Here is a 24850-nt window from a genome sequence, read left to right as displayed (position 1 = left end):
TCTTTGCTTTCTTTCTTTTCATCTTCTCTACTCACTTCTCCTTTCCTTCACCTTCTCTTTTCTTCATTTTATCTCATCTTGTCTCCTTTCATCTCGTCTCCTCTCCGTGCACCTCAGGAATACCCCAGCTGATGTCCCCCTAGCAGGTCACCCCTGAGGCCCATTCCCATGCTCAGCTGATGGCAGTGCCTGGCACATGGGGACCATGACACTGCTGCAGCAGTGGCACCATTGTCAGTGCACCTGTGATGGCCAGCTGCAAGGACTTTCTTGCATGGGCCATTCCTTCAACATGTTTTTCCTTTAATCTTTAATTACCAACATCCGGCCCTAATTTAACATGCAGCCACCCCATCCAGGAGGAACAGGGGCCATCAGGATTTGTCCTTACCATCAGGATTTGTCCCCGAATTGCCACCCTGCTGCTGCAGGACTCCAGCAGCGATGGAGTTGGGCCAGAACCTCTGGGTGGGCCGGTGCTGAGATTTGATTTTCTTGGCTTTGGGGGCTGGGTCCGGGTTGCTGGCATCAAGCATGGGTTGTAGGATGCGTCGCCTGGCATTGATGAACCTTTCCCAGGAAGACAGTGGCCATTAAAGTAAATAACAGTTGTTATAACAATTTTGAGTAGAAACTATAACAACAATGAATTGCACTATAAAACCCTTTCATAAGAGGCTGCTTGGTCCAGAAAGCTGTTTTTTTCCCAAGCCATCCACCCCATTTCATTTGTCTGTGGCATGTTAGGCCATTGCCCTACTTTTTCCAGCTATTAATTGTAGGAGGGAAAATACCGGCTGCTGTATATTGTGCTTGCCAGGAGAGGGCACTAAGATACTGCAGATGAATATTGCAGCCCATACCCATGGTGCTGCCCAAAAGTCAGCCTTAACCAACCACGTTACCCCCACAAATACATTAAAAAGAGACAAAATAGTTTGAAATCTCCAAAAACCAGCGGGACAACAGCGCAGGCCACCACCATGCTCACCAGTTGTTGACTTGCAAGAGGGTCAGGTTGGTTTGGGCGGCAATTTGCCTCTTCTCGTCCTCCGTGGGGTAGGGGTGCTGGAAAAAGAGATGGGCAGCAAAATGGCATCCTTGTGTGCAAAGTGGCAGCTCCAAGTAGGAAAAAAAAAAAGAAAAAGAAAAAGAAAAGCACTTATTCCCCCCCCTCCCCCAAGTTTGGTGGCTTCTTGAACTTGCAAGATTGAAGGCACCACTGTTTCCATTTCACCAATATCCTTAAGGCTCTTTTCCAAGGCTTTTCCTTGAAGGAAAAGGAGAACTATTGCTAGTTTTAGTGATTTCACCACTGTCTTCTAATTACAGTTGTTGGTAAATCTGGGATTTGGGCTTTAAAACCTGTGGTTAGCGACAGCGCTCCATGTCTGGTGCAATTGCTGTGCTGAAAACCACCCTGAAATGTCTGCACTGGGATGCTACTAGCATTCAGAATTTCAACATACTCCCCCATCTCCCAGCTGTGCTAAAATCCTCCTTTCCAAACCCTTAAATTAATCAAGCCAGCCCCACATGACATTTTTTGGAGCCCCAAGCCAGCACTGTAAGGAGGGATATTTCCCAACATTAATTCCCATTGCTTTTCCATCTGTTTGCCCCCAAAATGGTGTGATTTCCTTCAGAAAGACACCCTAAGTTATGTAGGAGACTGCCATCTCACCAGGGCATAACGGATGCCAAAATGAAAAAAAAAGAAATAGCTCTTTATTTGCAAAAGCATCCCTAAAAAGCACCAACTTAGCCAAGTGCTCCCAGAGCTGGTTGCATTTGGGGTTTCCCAGGGGCGTTTCACTGTTCCTGGTGCCATTTCCTGTGGTGTTGTCATCCATTCCAGCATTCTCAGCATATTATTTCCAGCATTTCTTCCTCCTGCTGGTTCTACAAAATTCCCAAACCCAACAGAATGATGAGCATCTTGCTAATAGGTTACAAACCACATCACTTATGATGCTGGTGCCCTTGGGGTAAGAAGATGGGATGTACAGAAAGATGCAGTGCCTTGTGCCAACTACCCTCATCATCCCAAGAGGTCAAAAATTGCCTGGTAAAATGGTTTGTGGGAAAATTTGCAAAATGGCTTTTAGTCCTTCTGCACCAGGGAACTTCAGGAAAGAGCTTTGAGAAATGAGTGATCATGAAGCAATTTAGGATGGAGTAATCCCCTCAGGAAGCTGAAGCATCTTCTGGCCATGAGGACCAGGCTCAGACCAAAGGTCCAACTGTCCCAGTAGCAGAATTTATTTCAACTTTTTGATCCAACTTTTGAAATGTCCATCCTCAGGCATGTCTCCTAAAATTAAATTGGTCTTCAGTTTCTGGTCTTCTAAGTCTTTTTTATGCTTGCAGATCTGCAGCTCAGCCTTCCGAGGCACAGGAGATGCAACCAAACACAATGCCCTTGTCCTCAAAGCAATAAATCCAAAATTTCCCATAAAAAAGGCTGGGAAGTTTCCATGCTGCTCCATGTCATGAGTCACCTTCAAGATAGGTTTTTCCCCAAGGTGCTCCTTGGGGCTATATTCCATCTTGCCATTTCCTGGGGGGACTCACCCACCAACCTGGACACCATCTTGTAACTCTTTGCAACTGACATCCAAACAATTTATTGGCCCAATTACGCAGGAAAAAATATTTATTTTTAGCTTTTTGCCCCCTTTCCAGCCCATGGGTGGGCAAGCAGTCTCCTTGCATGAAAATACCCTGGTTGCATCCTCTGAGGTCCCTCCATGTAGGTACATGGCCACGCACCAACAACCCCCAAAATGGGTCGGTTTTCTAATTTTGCACTTTGGTCAGTCGCCACAATGATATCTGCAAGGGCAGCTGTTGCAGCCAGCCCCCTTCGGCGTGCTAGAAAAGTGTATTTTGGAACTGTTAACTGTACAAAATGTTCATTCACCCATCTGCAAAGATGGGTGAAAATCATGTATTTGGGCTTTTTTCCTCTTTGGTTTTGTTTGCTTTTCCATGCAAAGCGTTAAGGCATAAAAAGCACAATTTTGCTCCTGTGGTGAAAACACTCGTGCCCCAAATACTCCCAAAATATAAGCAAAGCCACTTTATGCCTCCAAATACCCTAAATTGAGACAAATCACCACCACAATTTGTTCATTTTGTTTGTTTGTTTGCTTTTCCTTTCTTTTCTTTCCAGTTGCAAAGCAGCCTTTCCCCACCTCATGCAGTCACCCTGGTATGCCCTACAGGGCATTCCAGTGGCTGCGGTGCTCACCATGAGGTGCTGGAAGAGCCAGGAGCGCATGATGTTGGTGGCGTGTTTGGGCAAGACGCCCCGCTTGTTCTTGGACTTCTTGTCCTCGCCATCAAGGAGCGAGGTGAGATCCAGGTTCACCTGCCAGGGGGAGGAACAGGGAGAAATACAGATGAAAATGGTGATCAAGAACACTAACAGTGAGAACAATCAGCCCAAAATGGGAGTATAGTGAGTACAAAAAACAAACCGTGGTGAGAAACTCCCCAAACTAATCTGTTTATCAAAATTTCCATTAAATTCAATTTTCCACCAGGATCTCTATTTGCCCATTTAACACCTCCATTTATTTTTTCACTCAGTGCCATTTGCCAATGTTTTGCAATGGGCAGTTGGCTTTTTCCCAACAATGTGGCACCAGCACAGCTAGGGACCATGGGGCAATGCCACAACCACTTGCAATGTGCAATTAAGGAGGAAACTTCAAACAAACAAAAGAATAAAAAAGGAGAAAACTTTCTAAACTTTTTTTTTTTTTTCAGCATGAGATAAAAACCCTGTGATACATTAACCCCTTGATCCTCATGCCTCTTATTCCCATTATGAGGACAAGCATGCTCATTGCATGAAAATGTGTTATTTTAAAAAGTAAAAATAAAAATAAATACATTGGGAAGCTGCAAGAAAAAAGTTTTAATGAGGTCATGAGGAAAGAACTGAAATCTCAGTACTAAGATAAAAAGCTTTTTTTTTTTTTTTTTCCCAGCTCTTAATCAAAACACTTCTCCTGGATGAATTAAACATCAGACAGGCAGGTCCCTGTGATTCCCCTGGGCTCCAGATGAATAAATCACGCCAGCGGCACAGGAAGAGCATCCGGAGGTACTTGTCCGGGCCTCTCTCCCTGCCCCGATATTCCCTGCGTGTGTGTTTTTCATACCTCAGAGGGCTTCTCTGCCAGATCCAAACCAGTGACAGTGAAATATTAAAGAAAGAGGAAAAAAGGCCTTGCAGGCAATAAAACCTACTGGGGAGGTGGATTTTTTTTAATTTATTTTTATTTTTTCTACATGCATTTATTTCTGATAGCATTTGGGGGCTCCTACAATTATGTTGCAGGAAAAATGTACTTGGGGGGGATCTTTGCCAATCTTCCCCCAGGGAACAGTGTGGCAGAGACTGATGTATTTTTGCCTAAATTCCTGAGAAATTACAGGGGGTTTTAAGAGATAGTAGATGACACAGTCTTTGTGGTGCAGACAGCAAGTTGTCCTTCTACCCCAGATCATTGCCTTATTGAGAGACAGCAGGGAATCCCTGCATGGCTAATCAAACAAGGAGTAATAATAGAGCAAATGCCTAAAAAATACCCCAAATCCATTAAGTGATGATAATAAAGGGAAAAAAGGAGCCTTTCCATTTCTGTTTGGGACAGATGATGCAGGTGATCTGCCAAGATCATTGCAGATCCACATTTTGGTGGATCATTTTGGTGCAGATCCTTTACTCTACACACACATGAAAAAAAAAACTAAGAAAAATCACTGCTATTCTCCTCAACCTGGGTTAAGAAAGGGCTTGTTCAGGATGGAAGTGAAGGCAGAACCCACAAAAAAGCTTGATGCATGCAGCAGAAGGACTGGATCAGCCTTCCTTGCTCATGATGTTTGGGATATTCCAAGGGTTGAACCCTTTGGAATTTGGGGAGATTTTATTCCTCCCCCCCCCCCCCCAAGTCTCAGCAGTGCAAATTTATGTGGAAAATGGGTAAATCGATGGCATGGGGGTGGCTGTACCTGGGCGTTGGGGATCTGCAGGGCTCCGGGGGCGATGGCTTGGGTGAGGACCTGGCCCTGCGATGTCACCATCGTCACGGGCTGGTACAGGGCTCCACCTGCGGAAGAGAGGGCTCGTGGGGGTGCCGCAACCCCCCCAGCCAGCCCCTGCTGTGCTCCCCGCTGGCCCTACCTGGCACGGCGGGCGACCCGCTCCCGGTGCCCATGGCCAGGTTGCCCGGGGGCAGCGCGGCTGCGGGCACCACAATGCCTGGTGGGGGGTTGGACGCGGCCGGCAGTGCCGCAGGTGAGCTCTGCAGCATCTCCTGCGAAAAAGAGGGAAGACAGAAGTTGTGCATGCAGTACGGGTTTTGGTTTTTCCTCCCTGACTTTTATACAGGCAAAAGTGCAGAAGGAAGGGGGCTTTCCTTTTGTCACAGCTGAAAATAAAAAAAAAAAAAAAGAAAAATAAGGAATGGCACATGGCAAAGCTCTTGCTTCATGTCTAACCAACCCCACCCTCTTTGTGCAGCCACTACTTCCACTAAGAAAAAAAGTGCACACTAGATGATGAGAAGCAATTTCTCCCACTGTCACCTTCGTTTTACAAATGTCTTTATTTTTTTGTCCTTTGGCTGGAACAGGATGAAGCAGCTTTTCCTAAATGCCAGGGCAAGCACCACAGGGAGCTCAGAAAAGAAGTTAAACTTTCAAAAAAAGCATGTAAACAGCATAGGTCTCCAATAAGAGCACCAGAAAATAACGGCCAGCAGTTTCCCCTTGCCAGAACAATAATAAAAAAGTGAAAATAATAATAATATGACTCATTTGACGTAATTCTTTGTAGCCTTAAGCTAACTTTCTGCAAAAATGGGCATTTCTTCCCCTGGTACTGTAATGTCAGTATGAACTGCAGTTCCAGCATGGCTTTCACCTGTGAGCTGCAATTGGAATAAGCACAAATTGGTTATCTGAGTATTTAAAGAAACACTTTGGGGAGGAAAGGGTGTCACGATGGGAGGATATGAGGGAATACAACATGAAGTGCTGCAGCCTCCTGGAAGTGCAAGATTTTTGTGTGTTATGCCATTAATATTGATAAAATCATCCATTCAAAATAAGCCTGACAGCTATATATCTATAATCTGCCCAGTTGTAGTTGAGATAAAACTGCATTTTTTTTCTTCAGAAAAGTAGGATCTTTTCTCCCCCTTTTTGACCCATTTTCCCATTCTGTCTCACTTCTCTGTTGTCCTGCCGTTTCTCAACTGTTGAACAAAATACCAACGGAAAGGATTTTCTCTCTTCTTATTTAAACTTCCCCTCATTTTGATGCTTTTCTTCAAGAAACCTATTTCTTGGTCTAAGAGAGAGGATTTCTCTGGACTATTGATGTGCAAGAACACTGGCAACGCAAACATGGTTGGGTCAGAAAAAGCCATAGATCCTCTCTTTCTAGCAATAAAATGATGGAGATGATAATTCGAACACACAGATCAATAATTTTTTTTTTGCATGGTCCTTTTTCACTTTTTCCCCAAGTTATCACTGATGACATCATGACGACACCACCAACACGGTGTTTTTCTTCCTTCTTTTCCTGTTTCGGCTATCATGCTACTGCAATGCCCTAAAATAACTGTTGTAAAGGAAACCACTTTTTGGCATGACAGGTCATCATGCAATTAAAAAGACTTTCCCTGCTTAAATATTTTTTTATGCTGAATAATCCCACAAAGTCACCCTCTCTGCCAGTACATAGATAGTGCTCTTCATCAGCATGGGGCACATCATCTTGTTTTGCTTTTTTTCCCCATGAAAATGTTCTGAATAAACTCTGATTCTCCTGCATACTTTTGCTGTTAAAATCCCCTGCTCCAATTTTTCCCTCCAGTTTTGTCATCAAACTGACTGTCCTCTGCAAGCCCAAAACAATATAACCACTGTCTCCATAGTGTGTTATTTTTATCTTCTCCATTGATAATTTGAACATTATTTACCTGGAAACTGTGCCGCAATAGCTGCGGGACAATGAATTTTTGCTTTGAATCCCAGACATTCCTTGTAACAAGTAGTTAAACTAATAAAAAGACTGCAAATAGGACCATAAAATACTTGTGACTTTTTATATCCTTTCCCCAGTTCCAGAGGAATTTGGAAAAAGAAGGGCTGCTTAACATACAGAAAGTGAAAACCAGTCAGTTTTGATGCACTGTGATGAGGTTTTTGGTAAGTGGCCGTCTAACGAACATGATGGAAGCAGTCATATAAAACAAAACGGGCTCCTTGGAGAGCCTCAAGAAGCAGTCAGATACAGCAAGGGGTGACTGGAGACTTGGATCAGCCTGGGGACATCCAGAGCTCCTCTCCTGAAACTGCACTGGGAAGAAATAATTCAGGATAGCGGAAAGTGGGAATGAGAAACTACCATCTTGAGGCATAATGGTCATAGCCATTTTCAGCAGCATTTTATGATGACAAAAAATGTATTTTTCCCTCCCTGGAAAGATATTTTGGTGGTGTAAAGGAGAGTTGTCCCAGAATACTAGCTCAGTTGTGCCCAGAAATTAATACTAGGAACTATAAGAATGAGAGAATTTCATGGTGTTTCTACACCAGCATTGCAAAACCAAGGGTACCTAATGGAAGTAGAGGCTCTGCCTTAAAATAGATACAGATATCTCCAAGAAAAAAATAAATATATATTTCACATACTAATTGCATTGGATTGCAATTGTTCAGCCAAATTACATTATGCTCATTATTTTGTTGTACTGGAAAATGTTTTATAATTCAGGACTCAGAGAAGTTGGAATGTCTCCGTCAATTTTGGCACTTGAATGTAAAAAATGCATCACTAGGTGTCTCTGCAGATACATCTTGGCACCAACTTTCTACAACTCTACAGCAAACATGCTTTCTCCAAATTAAAAGTACTTTAATGAGGAAACAGACCTGGTATATATTGCATTGAACAACAACAACAAAACCTTTCTTACAACAAGGCAAGCGTCAAAGGCCAAGTTCCCAAGAGTAAGTGCACTTGCACTGCTGTCCTACTGCTTGTGCTTCATTATGGCAATTTGGTTTTGGATGGCACACATGCATAAAAGTTTTTTTCCCCTCCTTAATTTGTGAAATTTATCTGTTCTTGAGTTGAACTGGGGAAAATCTGGATTAGTTGGAGACAAAGACACCTACAGGCCTGCCAATGGAGAGTTGGCCAAACTCAAACACAGGAAATGTAGGGCTTTATCAAGGACAAATGGGTGGATGGATGGGGATAAAAATATGTTGGCTTTAAATAACTAAGAAATCAAGGCATGTCCACCTGGCAAAACTTGGATAAATTAAGGTCTATACAGAAAAAACTTCACTGAGTCAGGCCAATCCAACCACCAGTCTCCAACCATCAGCAAAGCTGAGGAGGAAGACAAGAAGAAATGCCATCCTAGCAATGCCCATACAAATGCTGCTAACCTGCTGCAATTCTCACTTAAAACAGGGACTGAAAAACAGATGTAATCAAAATTAAACCTCCTTGGTGGTGCTTTGGTTCCCAATGTGATTGGTTTTGCAGTGTATTTTTTCTTGCAAGCAAATGAGAAAGCAATGGAGAAAATGGGGTAGAAAAATATCATGAAGTTACCAAAGGTTTGGGGAAGGCTCACTGCACAGGAAAAAACATTTCACCTGAAGCTGGTCAATGCCAGGAGTCACCTACAAACTTAGTGACATGAGAAGATTTCAACAACAGAGGAAACACCTCTGTTTGCATGATTTGCAAATCACGCACCTGTCCAGGCTCTCTCTCATCTTCTCATCTTCTGGCATTTTTGCATTTCCAGCAATTCTTAAATTTTTCATATTAGAAAGCCCACATAAAGCCAAGCCATGAGCTGTCTTTTTCAGAGACTACAGGAAAATCCAGTGGCGAGTTTTCCACAGTGGCATTTTGACGGTTCTATCTGCCATTTTTTCAGTTTCAGTTGACATCCTTGTTATGGCATATGCATCATTTTTAAGCAGGCTGTCATGAGCTCAAAAACTTTGCACAAGCTTTCTTGACTGACCTGGTGTATCTCCTCACAAAATGATTGATGTCCCTCCCATGCTCTGAGAAAACCTATTTTCTGAGAAACCTCATCAATTAATCACATTTCCATTATTTGGATTAAAAAAAATCCTAAATTAGTAGCTGCTTAGGTGTTTTACCTACCTTTGGTGTGAGATTAATAGAACAATAATTAGCATAATCATCCCACTTGCCATCTTTCAAATACAGATCCCACAGTTCTTCAGTTCTCAGGAGCATTCCCAGCTCTTAAGACCTAGCTGATGGACAAAAGGTCACAGAATCACAGAATCATCTAGGTTGGAAGAGACCTTCAAGATCACCTAGTCCAACCTCTGACCTAACACTAACAAGTTAAAGTGTGTCCACTGTTGTTTTTCTAAGCTTTACCCATGTTCAATTCAAGTACACTCAATGAGCTGAAGCACTCAGGCACTTGACATTGCTGAGTTGGGTAATTAGAAAAAAAATTGCCTTTATGTCGACACTGGAATGTCATCCTCATCCAGTGACCAGATGAGATGGTGGCTCCTTCTGGGCTGTCACCATGAATATTTCAGCTGCTGTTGCCCACTGAAAATCTTTTCATCCTTGAGCCAGTGTGACAATCCTGCAGCATTTTCCCTCCATTTTTATTTTTTTTATTTTTTTTTTTTTCCCTGGGTGAGTTCCCATTTATTTAGCAACTGCCTCAAAAGCCAAAAGCCTCACTTGAGTTTCTCAACTTTCCTGTCCTGCCTGGAAGGGAAATGGGGGCAACTCCAGCATTGCAGAAATCTGAGGTACACAGCACCTCTACATGGGCCTGATTATTTTCCAAAGACTTGTGCTAATTTTCTGATACGATCCCCACCTCTTTGTGAGGCACTAAATCCTCATTACTTTTCCTGACCGGTGCATTCTAATTAGATCAACACTTAAAAAAAAAAAAAAGGAAGAGAGGAAAAAAATTCACAATAGCCACAGGATGGCTTTCCATCTCATTAACTCTCTCACTTATTATTTTCATGAAAATTACTGATAAAAAACGTGCATCTCCATTTGCTGGGACCGGGAGCTTCGTCGGCTCATATCTAACATCTCTCTCATCACCCGGGATGCGAGCTGTTGCCATGGCAATGCACAATAATAGAAACTAATAAATTACAAACGAGATGCTCGTAGAGCAATTATTGTCCTCTTTTATGCAAGTGTCTTGCTAATTTTGATCATAAGGAATGCTACCATAAACCAGTGAAGGGATAATAAGTCCATTTCTAGAGATTATTAGAAAATAGAGAGAAGCTGTTTTTTTAGATCAATGATTAAGTGGTTTGGTGCTCTCAGGAAACCCAATTAAGAAATAAAACTTTTCCATGTTTTCCTTCCCTGTGCTGGGGAAACAAAGTGGCCCCGAGTGTCACACCAGGAGTTTTGATCTGTGCAGTACTTGGAGCTAAGCAGCTAAAAATGATTTTTTTTTTTTTTTCATTTCCACCACCTTCAAAGTGCCTTGGAAATCCATAGAAAGCCCCTGGCATCTGCCTCCCTTGGGGGAATAGTGCCAAGAGGTGCCTGGCAACCTTCTGGCTAATTTTGAGTTGGCTGCCGTTATTTCTGGTGGGATTATGCAACCCCAAGTGTCATTTTCCCACCAAAAAAAAATCAGTATTGGAAAGACAAAAATACCCAAGAAATGCCCAATTTTTCTTCCAAATATTAAGGTAAAATCCCTTGTGTTGTCCCTAAAGCCACCAAGGTTGTGGCTTTTTTCAGTTTGGCTATTTCAGTTGGTATTTCTGCAGTTCTTGTGCATCTCCTTGTACTTTCCCACTGTGCTTGAGGCACCAGCTGTTTTCTTCTCCAGGCTAAAACTCAAAGTATACAAAAAAATACCAAGGTGGGAACCTTGATCATGCTGAGGGTGGACTGCAGGGAGTGCTGGAGCAGCAAAGCTAAGAAGGGTCACTCGAGACCCAAAATCTGTTGAGATGCCTTGAAATGTAGATGACAATGCGGAGTGAGGAAGTGGCAGAGAAAATTGAGGTGTTCCTGTCCCTCCCACCAACAATTGTATTTTTAATGAAAGACTTGCAAAGCACAAATGCAAATTTCTTGTCCATTTGCCCATGCGTTTACACAGCTTCTGCATTTCCCTCCCTGTACATGTTGTTGCTGTGGCAGTAGGAGTTTAAGCAGAAGTCCTCGCATTGCAACAGGAGCTGCAAGCATTGGGGCTGCAGCCAAATCCAAACACACACACACATACATGCACACAAAAAGGCAATGAGAAAAATCCACCACAAAAGTATATAAGAAAAAAGTAAAAAAAAATCTTCACAATTTTTGCATGATATGAGCAAGATACCTTTTTTAAAAATGATTTTCCTCAGGTTGGGATGGATTTTAACAAACTTCCTGGAGCCCACAGGAGCTGCAGAGCAATCCCCAAACCTCATGTGACTCGCATGTTGGCCAACGTGCAACGATGGCGATTGCAGGCGATTTTAAGGCGTTACCTGAGGGTGGAGGCTGATGGAGGAGGGGTTGGGGGAGTAGGGGCCCCCCAGGTCGTTCCTGAGTAGGTTGTCACTGTGCATCTTGGTTTTGAGGCAGGTGATGTAGCGGTTGCAAAAGTCCTTGCACAACTCGTTGACCTTCTCCAGCTCCAGGAGGTGGATGCGCAGCACCTGGATTGCCTTCACCATCTGCGCACGGGCACAATGGCAGAGTTTAAAGCATCTCCTTTCTCAACAAACCAAAAAAAGTCAAAAAGACCAATATTCTCACCCAAAGTCCATCCCAGAGCCCATCCCTCTGCACTGCTGCATTTCTTTTCCATCCACACCCCTGTTATCTCTGCGATCCCAAGAGGTGAAAATTCACAAAAATTACCATTGCCTTCATCGGAATTTCTCCCGATGCCCAAAAAAAGTCTGATGCAAAGCCCTGGATGTAGAAACATGTTTGGTTATTCTCCAGAGGCCACTTTTTCTAACAAGATTATGGGGCTGCAGCTCTGCCGTAAGCTGTTGCTGGTGCAAAGCCTGGGCCTCATTAAAACGTACCCCATAAACGTTAAAAAATTTACACATGAAACATTCCTCTTGCCAAGCTGAAACCTTAAGTTTTACAGCCGCTGTTTGAAATCTTGCATAATATATAAAATTTCAGCTATTCACTCCGGGGCAATAAATCCAGTTTTATGTAACAAAGAGTCTTTGCATTTCAAAGGGTGTTTTTAACTTGCAAATTTTAGTGGTCATCTTTACAAACTGTGAGTCGCCGAGGTTGGGAAACATCCTGAAAAATCCAGGGCCAAACTCAGGTAGCAGCTCCATGATGGAGAAAACCAATTTTTGGTTTGCAAACAAATTTCTGGTGTGGCCAGAAATTTCCCCTTTTTTTTAATGCTTTTTCTGTGTTTTTGCCCTCCTCTGTACTTGGCACAGGTTAAATGCAAGGTGGAGGCGTCGCGCCCCAGCTCTCCACATCCTCCCGGGGCTCATGGCCATGAAAGTCAATATTCAAGGGCACAGGCAAGAAGACCTGACACATATATGTATAAAAAATAAATCTCTCAATTATCTCAGCTCATTTGCTTAGGGTCTCATTTTATGTCCCTGCTCCGCTGCGTCGTATATCTGTCCGGATAAAGAGTTACAGTCCGACGGCGTACGTGCGCGGGGTTGTAAAAAATACAGATGCTGAATTAATTGACTGTGTGGCACTCGGCAGCTGATTGAGTTGATAATGGTGAGATCTGACCTTTTTCTAATTTCTAATTATGTGCATCTCGGCAGCAAGGAATACATGAGTCTTATTCTAATGATAGCTAATGCCGCTGGCCTTTTCATCCCCACTTTGCCACCACTGATTTCCAGGGAATCAGTGGCGTTAAAAAAATACAAAAAAAAAAAAAAAAATGACAACGCAAAGAGATTTTGGATGGGAAAAAGCCCGGTAAGAGTGTTGCCTCAGGAACAGGTGGAAATGTTGAGTTTTGAGCACTGCAAGACATTTTCATCTGAAATCCCCTCCAATCAGTGCTTCCCACCAACAGAAGTGGTCCTTCCTCAGCATCCCCATCCACCTCTGCCTTGCTGGAGGCCACATGCACTTAGGGATTTGGATGGCTTTGGAGAAGTTTGGGGGACTGGGTCAGAATATATATATATATATATATAATTTATATACATGTCCTAGAAACAAGGCAAATGTAATATATGGACATGTACATATATGCACATATATGTACACATGAATATAGACATATCCAGTGCTGCAAGACATACATGAGATTGGTGCAAAATTGCCATAGGCAAATTGCACCACGGGAGCAAGAGCTGCTCCCAAATGAAACATTTATGACCCCAAACCCATCACTTGTGGTTTTTGTTTTGTTTTGTTTTGTTTTGTTTTGTTTATTTATTAAAAGAAGCCATCTTGGACACATCTCCCACGCTGACCGTTTGCTGGAGATGTTTCAGTCTGATACATGTGGGAATAGGTTTTCCTCCCTCATAAATTTTAATTTGGTTTAGCTCCAGCTGGCTCCAACTCTGTCACTCTCCTTTTGCTAGATCATTGCACCCATTTTTATCTAATTTAATTTGATTTTCTTTTTTGGTGCACCTCAACATTTGATGCATGTTCATCCCCAGGATCTACATCGGAACAATCCAAAATGTTGCTTTTTTTGTCACTTGTTCCAGAGCTGTTTCTTTTCTTGTCTGTTAGACATGACAAAATGAGCTCGTTATCTGCAAACAGAACTTCGCACATCCCATAATTTTTGGAGGGGCTAAGCCAGTCTGGAGTTAGGGATCTCACAAAGCTTTCCTCCGTGAGCTGAAATTTGGCCCAAAAGATGCAGTATTTTAATCCATTTTGAAAATACTTGATTTTAGCAAAGCACTTGTTTTGGATGTACATTGCTTGTTCTTCTTTCCCTTGTACCAGGTCACCAGACAAACTGCTTGTGAATTGCATGATTTTGCTTCTTTTCTGGTGGAAATCCCTCTGCAATGGGTCCCAGGGGCCATGCTATCCCCCAGAGAAGGAGTTTTGCCCTTTGCATCATCTCAGGTGTGTGAAATTTCTTTTTGGCCATAAAACCTGCTTGTGGAGCACTGGGTGAGAGTGATAGGACAGGGCTGTGGTCATGCCCACCCACATGCCTGCCATGGAGACCGTGTATGGAGGCTTCCTGGAGAAAGTAATAGGATTTGGAGATGTTCCCTAAGTCCCTGCAAGAGAAAAGCTCCATCCCAAGCACAGTCTTCTCAGGAAATTTCTGGTAGGAAACGTAGAGTGCTACTGTGGGGAAAGTACCAAAAACAGCCCAAAGTGGCCCAAACCTTTGATGTGCATCTGCTTTTCTGGGAAAAACAAAACAAAACAAAACAAAACAAACAAACAAACAAAAACTCTTATTTTGCCCTGCTTGTTGAACAAAAGCTGCTCATGAGTGAGCTGAGGTGGTAACAGACAAGCAGGTGGACGGTATCACATGCTACACCAAAAAGAGCGATTCCTGCAAAGACTGCTGGTTTAGGGGCACAAACCAGCCATCAGTCTTGGCTGTTTCCAGATGTGTTGATTCTGTGGTATCTATGCAAGAAAGCTAGTCAAAAATTGGGCTGGAGTTTGTTCTTGCAGAGGATTTTATAGAGAAAGTCTCAGAAAAGGTCTTGGAGAAAATTCTCTCAGGGTCTATGGAGAACATTGCCAAGGCGGCCACTACTACAATCGGATCCCCAAGTTGTTAGGCCCCAGTGGCACGTTCCTCACCCCTACCCCCTCCTCAGCCCCCCAGGCCATACACCAAGCCCCAGCCCCCTCTACCAAGTTGTCCAGCTCGGGGTCATCGCTGAAGAAGGGCTTGTGCTCCTGCTCCTGCTGGTGGACAAAGTTCTCGATGTCAACGTCAAAGCTGGCCGAGGTGATGCACTCGGAGCCCTGTGTCGCCTGCTCACACTTCTCAAAGAGCAGCGTAAGCAGCGGGAATAATGGGTGCCTGTGAAGGACAGAGAAGATCCGCCCATAACGTCAACTGTTTTAGGTCCCCCATCTGCTTTCACCCCACACCACCTATCTGTTTCCCTCCAGTGTGTAAAAGCCCAGTACTGCAAACCTCACTCCCAAGCCAACACTGACTGTGGTCCCTCTAGACCTTTTACAAAAATAAAAATAAAAAATAAAAAATGCACCATCTTCTCCCCTAGGCATGGCTTCTCCTGACATCTTGGTGCTTCACAGCATTGCACCAGAGTCATCTGATTCAGAATCGTTTTGCAATGGGCAAAAAGCTTTGGCTTTGGGGCAATTGTCTTGGCACTGGCTGCCATCCCAATGTCTTTGTGCTTTGGGAATTGACATCTGCACTGGGATCCAGGCCAAAAAGCACCCAAAAATATGGGTCAGTTGGAGATGATAGGCAGGGAAGGGCTGGTAGTTCTACACACCCATGATGTCTGTTTATGCCACAGATACCGCTCACTTCTGCTGTGTGGGTTGCTACCCCAATGAGAGGGCTCTTTTCTCCTTCTTCGAGCACATTCGTATCCACACACAAAGGAGGAGTTGGGCCAAGTCCCTCTTCTTTCTCAGCACAAGACCCCCTTCAAAAACAGGCTTGCCTTCCTGTTTGTGAATCCACAATTAGTTCTGACAATGACACTAAATTGATGCAATATAAAATGCAAATATATGTGCTACACCAAAACACGTGGCAAAGCAGGTGATGAAGACCAGGAGTTCGTGCCGCCCTCAGGGAGCCTCTCCAGTGGTGCAATTTTAAATATATGGAAGTATTTGAGGCAACTTTCAGGAGAGAAAGGCAAAAGGCTGCTGCAGGGATTGTTCCCCCTGTGCGTAGCAAGGGCACCCCAGTTATCCCAGTGCAGCAGGGTTTGCCTCCTTGTCTCACCTCCTTCAGAAAGATACTCCGGGGGTGCCTCTAATACATACAGCTCTACAAAGTGCTGGGTTAAAAAGCAATTTTGGCCCTAAGGAGAGATGATTACGGCTCAGTTCCAGGCTTCCTGCAGGTCTCTTCCAAACCAGAGTCAGGCGAAGGGGTTAAACCCCTCGGCTAAATCTTCATTTGCAGCTGCTAATACTGCAGCATATTATGGTCTAATCTGGCCTGATCCCGGTTTAATGCAAGATTCGCCAAGGCTGGAGAGGATGGGGAGGGGCTGGGGGGGAATAATTCCATAATTTCAGCCACCCCGCTGGGGCTTAGCTGAGGGATATGAACGGCAAATTCCAAGCTGTGGTATGAATTATTGGCCTTATGAACCCATGGCTCACAGCAGATGCTTTTCAAAAACCAATGAGGAAGCAAAGGCACGAACCCACCCTGCGCTAGTGAGTGAAATTATTGTGTTTTTTTTTGGTGAGGGAGTTGCATTTTGTAGCCCCTTTGCTTTGAGGATCTGCAGGTACCAAGGGGGATTAAAGCCATTGCCAGCATCCCCGTATTCTTCTGTATTAATGATTGACCTTCACAAATTTCTTGCAGTGCTGGCAAGATGGGGAGGCAATGTGGCTGAGGTTTTATTTTTATCTGGAAAACGATAAAAAATAAAATAAAAATAATAAAAATAATAAAATAAAAATAAATAAAATAAAACAAAACAAAACAAAGGTGGAAATGCAAAACCACCAGGGGCAGGTTAAGGGAGAGCATGAATGCCCCTTTTTGAACAATGTTGAGGAGCAGTGAAATTTGGATTTCTGCCATGAGTTGGGTGCTAAATTGTCGCAAATTCTTTTTCCTTTTGCATGAAAAAAAAAGCAGTTTTTTGCATTTCTAGCCTTCCTGTGACTGCCAAATGCAGGGGAATGGTATGGGAACCATGGGGCTTTGGCATTTTACATCTGGATCTCACCCTCACTGTGAAATATGGGATAGATATCCAAGATGTACGGGGAAACAGGGGTATTCTCCATACCATAGATGTTATGGAGGCAGAGATTCAGCCCTGTGGAACTGGGAAGAGTTTGGGGGTAGAAACACCTGCTTTGGCAGAATCTGGTTTTGCAAAAATCTGTTTTTCTGGGGGGCAATCCTCTGGATCTGGCCCCAAATGAGGTCTGTTCCCAGCTCAGCTGCCTGCCTTCCCACCCCATTTCTGCCCACCCCAAGCAGAGAGGGAATAAAAGTAGAAGAGCTTGTTCCGCAGTGGCACCGAGCAAATAAAAGGGCTGAACCGGCCTGACATTTTCCTGCAGGAGAGAGGTCGTTCGCAGCCACTAATAAAAAGGATTTGACACGGGCTAATAAAGAGAAATGAATTCCTCTAATGGCCTAATTTCGCACATTCAGCAGGGCGCTGCCTGTGAGCTGGCAGCGGGGCTGCGACGCAGGCACAGGGAGGGCAGCACAGCACAACATGCACTCGTATTCTTTCCCCCAGCGCCAAAATCCATCTTCTTTTTCTCCAAAAAAAAAAAAAAAGAAACATACTGCAAAGAATCATGGACTTGTCCCGCTTGGAAATCCAGCGCACAGAGCTCACAAGGGCAGTTTTCAGTGCCCGTTTCTTTAGGGCATCATCTTTTGTTTGTCCAAAACCTGAAGTGATGCTGCTGGGGACCAGTCCCCACAAAGATGCTCGGCTGTCACCACACAAAGCAGGGAGGGGATGGATTAGTTTTCCTAGTTTTCCTTTTTTTTTTTTTTTTTTTTTAGTGGGTGATAAAACTCCTACTAGAGCATAAAACCTGGTGTGACTTAGTGGCCACTCATCCATCGCCTTTTATGTTTCCCGTTGCATTTTCCTGGCTATTTCCCTCCAGGTTGATTGACCAATGTGTACAGACGTTGCCTTCTGCCTTTGTGTAATTACTGAAAATTAACAAAAATCCATTGCTTACGGTAGAGGATGCAGTACTGGGAGCATGGCATGTAGCCAGCTGCTAAAACACCTATTTGATATCTAATTACATATACATACTCTACATGAAAACTGTAATATTCAGATTTTGCACAGGGCTGAAACCCCACAGGCCATGTATGCAGCAAAACCGGTTCATTCAGTGTGCTTTTATACATAAAAACATACTTTTGGGGCTAATTGTGGCTGGTACCCAAAAATGAGCACCTGGGCTTGGATGGCAGAGTCTACACATAGGATCAGCCAAGATGCTGTCTGCAATTTTGTCACCACTTTCCCATGTAGGAAATACACCCCAAGTTGCATATATGGCATTTTTGACCCATCAAATTAAGGCTGTTAAACCTCCAAAATATTTTTCAGTTTTGCAATAAAACCACACCCATGAATGCTGTGGAAATCCTTCCTTTAACCCAGCAGAAACTCATTGCAGAGCTGCAAAAAAAAAAAAAAAAAGGGTGTTTTTTTCTTCACTGATCCCTTTCTCTTTCAGGGCCTTTTGGACTTGCTATATGTGAATATTTGGAGGGGAAATATTTTAATTTCTTAACTTCCAATCTGCAGGTTTTGGCTCAGGAGTCCCCAGAACCCCCCACAGGACCCATGTGGCTCCACACATCCACGAACCATAGCCCTGGCTGTTAACTGGGGGTTACTCCTTAACCTTATATAAGCCTTATTATATTGTAAGATTATACATTACTGTTATGTAAGTAGTATATACGTTATAATATTGTAATTCATTACATGTAGTATATAATTACATTACTTATTACATTATTTGCATAATTATATTACTTAGTACAATTATCCTACATTGCTGTATACATTATAATATAATATATTATTACCCCCACAGCGACAAAAAAGCAGACTGGAGGGGCCCAGGCATAGTTGCCTGTGCACTGTATGGATGCACAAACTGCATGTTTCAGGTTAATGTCTGTCTTTGCTCCTCCTGAGTACTTTTTCTGCCTCAAATAGCAGAGTTTTGCAAAAAATACCCGATTTGGGTTTTCTGGAGGTGAAGATTTCTTGGGGGGGGACAGGTGCTGCTGAACATACGGGATCCCATGGCACTGCAAAACTAGTTCCACAAAGAAGCTCCACCACTATGCAATATTATTGATAGCTATTATTGCTAAAAAGGAGCTAATTGCTAATGAATCCATTCCTGTGCATTAATTAATGTGTTTGAATATTAGCAGGTTAGTAATGCATTAAAATAATTAATGCATCAGCGAGTTGCTGCATTACCCAATGCGTTAAATCAATGCATTACCGACTCCAGGCATTCACGAGACTAAGGAATGCATTAATGAAATCATGCATTCAGTGACGCACTAATTAATTAATGCACACTGATGTTGGCTTGCATCACCTGTAGACAGCTCGCTTGTCAGCCTCCAGCTGCGCCTGGGGGTCACCAGCTGCAGTGGGCACGGGTGCGTTGGCGGCCGCTGGCGTGGTGGTGAGGTGCACAGGCTGCGCCTTGGTGGGCTGCTGGGCTGTGGCCGTCATCTGGGAAGGGAAGAAAGGGAGGGAAGGAGGAAGGGAGAAAAGGAGGGAGGGAAGGAGGGAGGGAGGGAGGAAGGAAGGAAGGAAAGAAGGAAGGAAGGAAGGAAACACAAAAATGGGGTTTATTGCACTTTCCCTGCTCACGCTGCCCAGCTTGAGCATTACTGAGTTTGGCAGCAGGATTAGCATTTATTTCACTTCATGGGGGAGATACAGTCCAACCTGCAAGGGAGAAAGCTTGATGTCTTCCATAAGCACAGCAGACACGGGGGTAATTTGTTAGGGGGAAATGCAGGTGCTCCGACCTCCTCTCCACAGAAGCACTCAGAAGTCCCTGATTAAATCAACTGCAACATTTGTCTCGTGACTGAGCAGAGACTGCTCAAAGCAAGAAGGTGTGATTCTCTAGACACACAGGCAGTCTGCTTTCTTCAAAAATTATGGGAGCCTCTTCCAACTCTCTGGTGTACTGAGCCCAGGGATGAGTCATTTTAGTAAAGCAAGCATCCAGACAGGAAAGCAACTTTTTTTTTTTTTTTGATTCAAATCACCTGTCTTTATTGCCGATGCAGCCCCAGAAGGCTGCTGGGACAGGACGCACAATGCACCAGGGTTGAAAATCTACCATTAAGATTATGTCTGCTATGTAATAAATGGCTCTGCTAACTAATGACTTGCTTTTAAAAAGTGTGTAATTATTTTAGTTAAATAAATGTGAGTTTAATATGTGAGATGAGTCTGTGCCAGCACACATGCAAATCACTTCACATCCTCCCAGCATCACCCCCAAAGCACTCCCAAAACATCCATGCCTATGTGCACAGGATGTGTTTCCTCATTTGCACATGCTTGTGCACACATTTAATGGTAATTTCCACTTAAGCTTAACATTGCATTAGAGAAATCTGCATTGTTTCCTGCCAGACTGCAGATGGGTCTGGCATACACCATGCAACATGTTGCTTTACAAGATTTGGTTTAAAAAATATTTTTAAAAAATACTGGGGGAGAAGTTCAATCTCTTTGGGTTTAAATGCATCAGCACCCCCAACTCTCTAAACTTGTGCAGTTCTCAACTCAAAATCCCAGTATAAAATTAATGCACAAAGTGGATGCTTTACCTGTTCTCATGCTGAAATTCTGTAAAAATCAGCATTTGCCTGTTTTCCTCCATAAATCTTCTATCCTCCCCCAAGCTGGGTAGCAAAAAGAAACCTCTGTGTCTTGCTAAATATTTTATATATGTGTATAAAGACTTGTGTGTATATGTGCAGATGCCCACAGTTGTCTTCAGCGAAACTCACCCTTATAGTCAGGGTCTTGGCACGGAAAAGCAGATTTCTCACCTCGATTAAAAGCTGCCTAAACCCACATTGGGCCCAACCTGCGGCACCCGTTGGTTCTAAAATGTTTGACTTTAATATCTCCTGCCTGACCTTTCACTGCTGCTACGGCTCTTTTTAATCACTGTTATTGTTCATAACTCCAAAGTTTAGCTCCTGTAAAGTCACCTAGTACCATTTAATTTTGAATGCTCCCAACACAAAAGTAAGCTGCTGGATTGCCTTTATTTCCCTCCGTTTTCTCCCCCTTGGGAGAATACGTGGTTTGGAGTAAAAAAGTGGGGTTCACACTATCAGTTTTAGTTTCTGTCTTCTTTTTTCCCAATTTCTAACTAAAACCAAAATGCAAGTATTGCATTTGCATGGTGCTCTGGCTGTGCCATTAAATATCTCCCCTTCCTCTTTTCTCATTTTTCCCTTTTTTCCTCCCTTCTAGCTCCACTGAGAATTACTTTATATTTTGGGGGGGGAAATGGCTTTTTTTTTTTTTTTTTTTCCCTTTTTTACTTTAACATTCATTTACTGGGACGTAGAAGCCCATTTCGTGTCCTCGCCGGCAGTCGGAGCCCCAAAATCCTGCCAAGTTGGCTGTTTGCAGCTGAGTCTGCAACTAATTGGGCTATTACTCACAAAAAAGCCTCCTCTGCGGCTGTTTCGAAGCCATTACCTCACCTTGGACTAAAGAAAATAATCCCCGCGCCTAATGCAACCTCTGATGAACAGCCTGGCCATGCCAAGTCGACGGAAAAAAATAGGAGATGTTGCTCCAATGCAAGTGTTTGCAGACGGATGGGGGTGCCGGGCAGGGAGGAAGCCAAAAATATGACTGAAAGGGGCTTTACAGGGATGAGAAGGGAAGAAAAATGCAGCTGGTTTCCGTCCCAGGAGCATGAGCGTCTCCATGGTGGGAAAATGGGAAGAAAATGTAGGAAAACCTGGGAAAAAGGGTCTGGATTTAGGTAGAAGTGCAGGGAACAGAAAAAATGCAGATAGGGATGATGTGCCTGCATTCTCTCCTCTGAGATGTCCTGCCCAAAAAATGCTTGAGTTTCCCACACAAGCTGCATCAGTGCATTTTTTTTTCTTCCAGAAAACAGCTGAAAATATGCATGAGAGAAAAAAATGTAAAATATCCCCATGCTTTCATAAGACTCCTGGTTACAGCCAGGGGTGAATTCTGAGCTGAGGGAGCATCAGGGATTTCTGCAGCATCACTTGCTGCATCACCTCTCAGTTATATTCTTGTTTATATCACATTCATCTTTTTTTGGTTCTTTAGGAAGAAAACGTTTTGCCAGAACCAGTGGCTGCTCGCCTTGCTCCCTGTAGGTGATCCAGGGTGTCTCACAGGTAACTGCAGCAATCCGTTTTGCTTCACAGTTTTGAAAACTACGGTCAAAGTAGTCCTATAATATGTCGAGTCCTGAAAGTAACCACGGTGAAAGTCTTCAGGTCAAGGCAACCTGCTAAATTAGCATTATTTACCTTATTTATCAGCATTTCACAGTGAAACTTCTCAGTGTAATTGTTTGAAATCCATATGCCATTAATGCTGGTTCCGAGCCCAAAATGTACCAAGGACACTGGTGTTTGTGTGAGGCTGATCCTAGTGAAAAATCGACATCTCCACACAATTTGTGTGTGTGTGTGTGTCACTGATCCTAGTGAAAAATTGACTTCTCCATCCAATTTTTAAGCTGCAACAACAGTAGAGCTTCTGTTTTTGTCTGTGATATATCAGACACCATCCACAAAACATTTTTTCAGGGCAAGTTTTCATCAGTTTCTGTGATGAAAATGAGAATATATTTTTAAAACAACCTATTTTTGCTAGATATATTTGTCCAATTTTGACAATGAAATGGCCGATGACTTTCTGTTGTTTTTCTTTTTAATTTATTATGGAAAACACATGGATTTTTATGCAGACTCCTTATTTCCAACAGGTAGAGTCACTTGGCGAGCGTGATCACACTTGGTATAAATTACACTCTGCGTTATATGCTGGTAGCAGAACCAGGTGATTATTACAGAATATTTTTCCTCTGAAAGGCAGCTTTTTCCATCACTTCTTCATTTTTGCACATTTCCAACTGTGAGGTTGATTGCTTGCACGGTCTCTGCAGTAACAATATTAATGCAAAGCTCCCCCAAACCCCTCTTTTAGTATTTTTCTCCCCAGGATGGTCCCCTTGGTGAGAGCAGCTTTGCAATGTCGGTTGTAGCTCTTGTAATTGATGGTTCAACTTGTTTTCTTACTTACCACTGACCTCCCCATCTCTGCCCCATCTTTGGGAAGAGGAATAAACATGCAATTTGCTTTTCCAAAACCAAGAAATACCAAATCCTTCAATTTTCAGGTGAAGAGCTCACAGCAGCCACAGCATACAGGAAAAACAAACCAAACCCAACAACCAACCAACCAACCAAACAAAAACCACAAAGTGCTCTTCACAACAGATTTCCTCTAAATCCCCTAAAATGAAGAAAAAATGCTTGAGCAACCCCCTCAATAGGATAAAAAAGGTGTTCAGATGGCAACAGTCCCAAGGGCCCCCAAATGCAACATTTTAAATGAAAACAGGGGCACAGAAGGGACAGGGAAAGGTATAGGGGATGTCTCTGTAGGATGCCATGAAAAAGCTCGGCTATTTTAAAAGTCCCTTAAATTGCCCATTAGGACTAAATCGGTGTCCCTGCTCCCTGCTGCGTAAGCGAGAAAGGCACTGCGTTTCGACAGAGAGGCACTAAAAAAATAGGAGAAAGTGGGAAAGAAAAAAAAAAAAGAAGCTCTGAGCGGAGCAGTGGAGCGAGCAAATGATGACACAGAAGTTGGAGGAGCCATAAAAGCCCCACCGAGGCGTCATTTGCAAAAGTGACCTTTTCCCACCGAAGGAGACGAGCAGAAAGGAGGCCCGGGTGGCTTCAGGGGAGCGTAAAAGTCACGGCAAGGCAGCAATTTATTTATTTTACTTGCAGGGAACGGTCTCTATTTTTTTTCCGGGGGGGGGATTTTCTGTTTTCACAGCGACACCGGGATACAAATGGTGGAGAAACGCAGCAGGGCCAATCTTTGCAGCAAATGCCCCTTTCAAAATGGGGAAAAAATAATGATTTCCCATAAAAGCCCTAAAAAGGTGCCTTAAACATGGTGCCAGTTCAGTGCTTCATCCAGATCATTCATGTTGAGTCTCCGCAGATGGGCACTGCACCCCAAATCAGAAATATGGATTTACCCCCCAGAAATCTGCAGTAGGCTGCGAGGAGTGGGACCGTCCCCAAAATCTGACCTCAGTAAAGCCCAAATCCCCACATCCAGCACATTGGGGTGCTCCATCTGAGTTTCTCTTGGAACAAATTCCTGTTCTTACAATAACTAACTCTGTAATGACGCTTGGAAAGGAGGTTATTTGACCCCTTGGAGCAACACTGTAGATGAAGTCTTTTTTTCCCTGAGACGGATTGCCAAAAGTGCCGTAAAATCAATCAAAATGCCATTCAAATTGCCTCAAAAGACGCTTTACTGCAAAATATTGACACTGCACTGGGAGACTGGACTGGATGGGAGCACTCATTGCATCAACAGAGGCAAGACGCACACCCCAAGTATGCCACCAAGAAAACCCTGCAACCCCAAAAAGAGCCAGAAATAGGGGAAACAACAACAGCAAAAAACACAAGGGGGTTGTCCCCAGATTCTTTAATAGTGCAACCCTGGATGCAGTGGGAGGGGTTTCATTTTCGCCAGTTTCCGAAATGAAGAGTTTGGCGTGAAATATTTTATACTGATCATATTTAACAAGGCAGGGTAAATAATGCATGGGAAGATGAGCTGAGCTGGGGGTCACAGAGAGTTTTTTGGGGGCGCGGGGGCTGGGGGACACTCACCTGTGGGGTGTCTTGGTAGGGAGGAGGGGGCACCGTCTGGGTGGCCATCATTGTCAGAGCCGGCGCCGGGGAGACATGGTGCATCCTGGGTGGGAGTCACATTGAGAACCTGAGGGCAAGAGAAATGCTGCTGG

At 43.6% G+C, this 24850-nt stretch overlaps 1 protein-coding gene across 3 annotated transcripts in view; it reads right to left on the bottom strand.

Moving 5' to 3' along the window:
- PKNOX2 (PBX/knotted 1 homeobox 2) overlaps positions 1-24850 on the bottom strand; it is an 86024-nt gene that overhangs the window by 3060 nt on the left and 58114 nt on the right. For all 3 annotated transcript variants that reach the window (XM_035346335.1, XM_035346333.1, XM_035346334.1), the window contains 9 exons: positions 24717-24825; positions 19349-19488; positions 14909-15080; positions 11581-11769; positions 5201-5333; positions 5029-5126; positions 3254-3373; positions 992-1068; positions 392-570 (listed from right to left, as the gene is read on the bottom strand). In XM_035346335.1, the coding sequence (XP_035202226.1) occupies positions 392-570; positions 992-1068; positions 3254-3373; positions 5029-5126; positions 5201-5333; positions 11581-11769; positions 14909-15080; positions 19349-19488; positions 24717-24800 (1192 nt within the window). In that variant the 5' untranslated portion in view covers positions 24801-24825. The remainder of the gene's footprint in view (positions 1-391; positions 571-991; positions 1069-3253; positions 3374-5028; positions 5127-5200; positions 5334-11580; positions 11770-14908; positions 15081-19348; positions 19489-24716; positions 24826-24850) is intronic.

The sequence above is a fragment of the Oxyura jamaicensis genome, chromosome 24 (assembly GCF_011077185.1).
Source record: "Oxyura jamaicensis isolate SHBP4307 breed ruddy duck chromosome 24, BPBGC_Ojam_1.0, whole genome shotgun sequence".
Taxonomy (NCBI): Eukaryota; Metazoa; Chordata; class Aves; order Anseriformes; family Anatidae; genus Oxyura; species Oxyura jamaicensis.
This window is presented reverse-complemented; position numbering and strand designations above follow the sequence as displayed.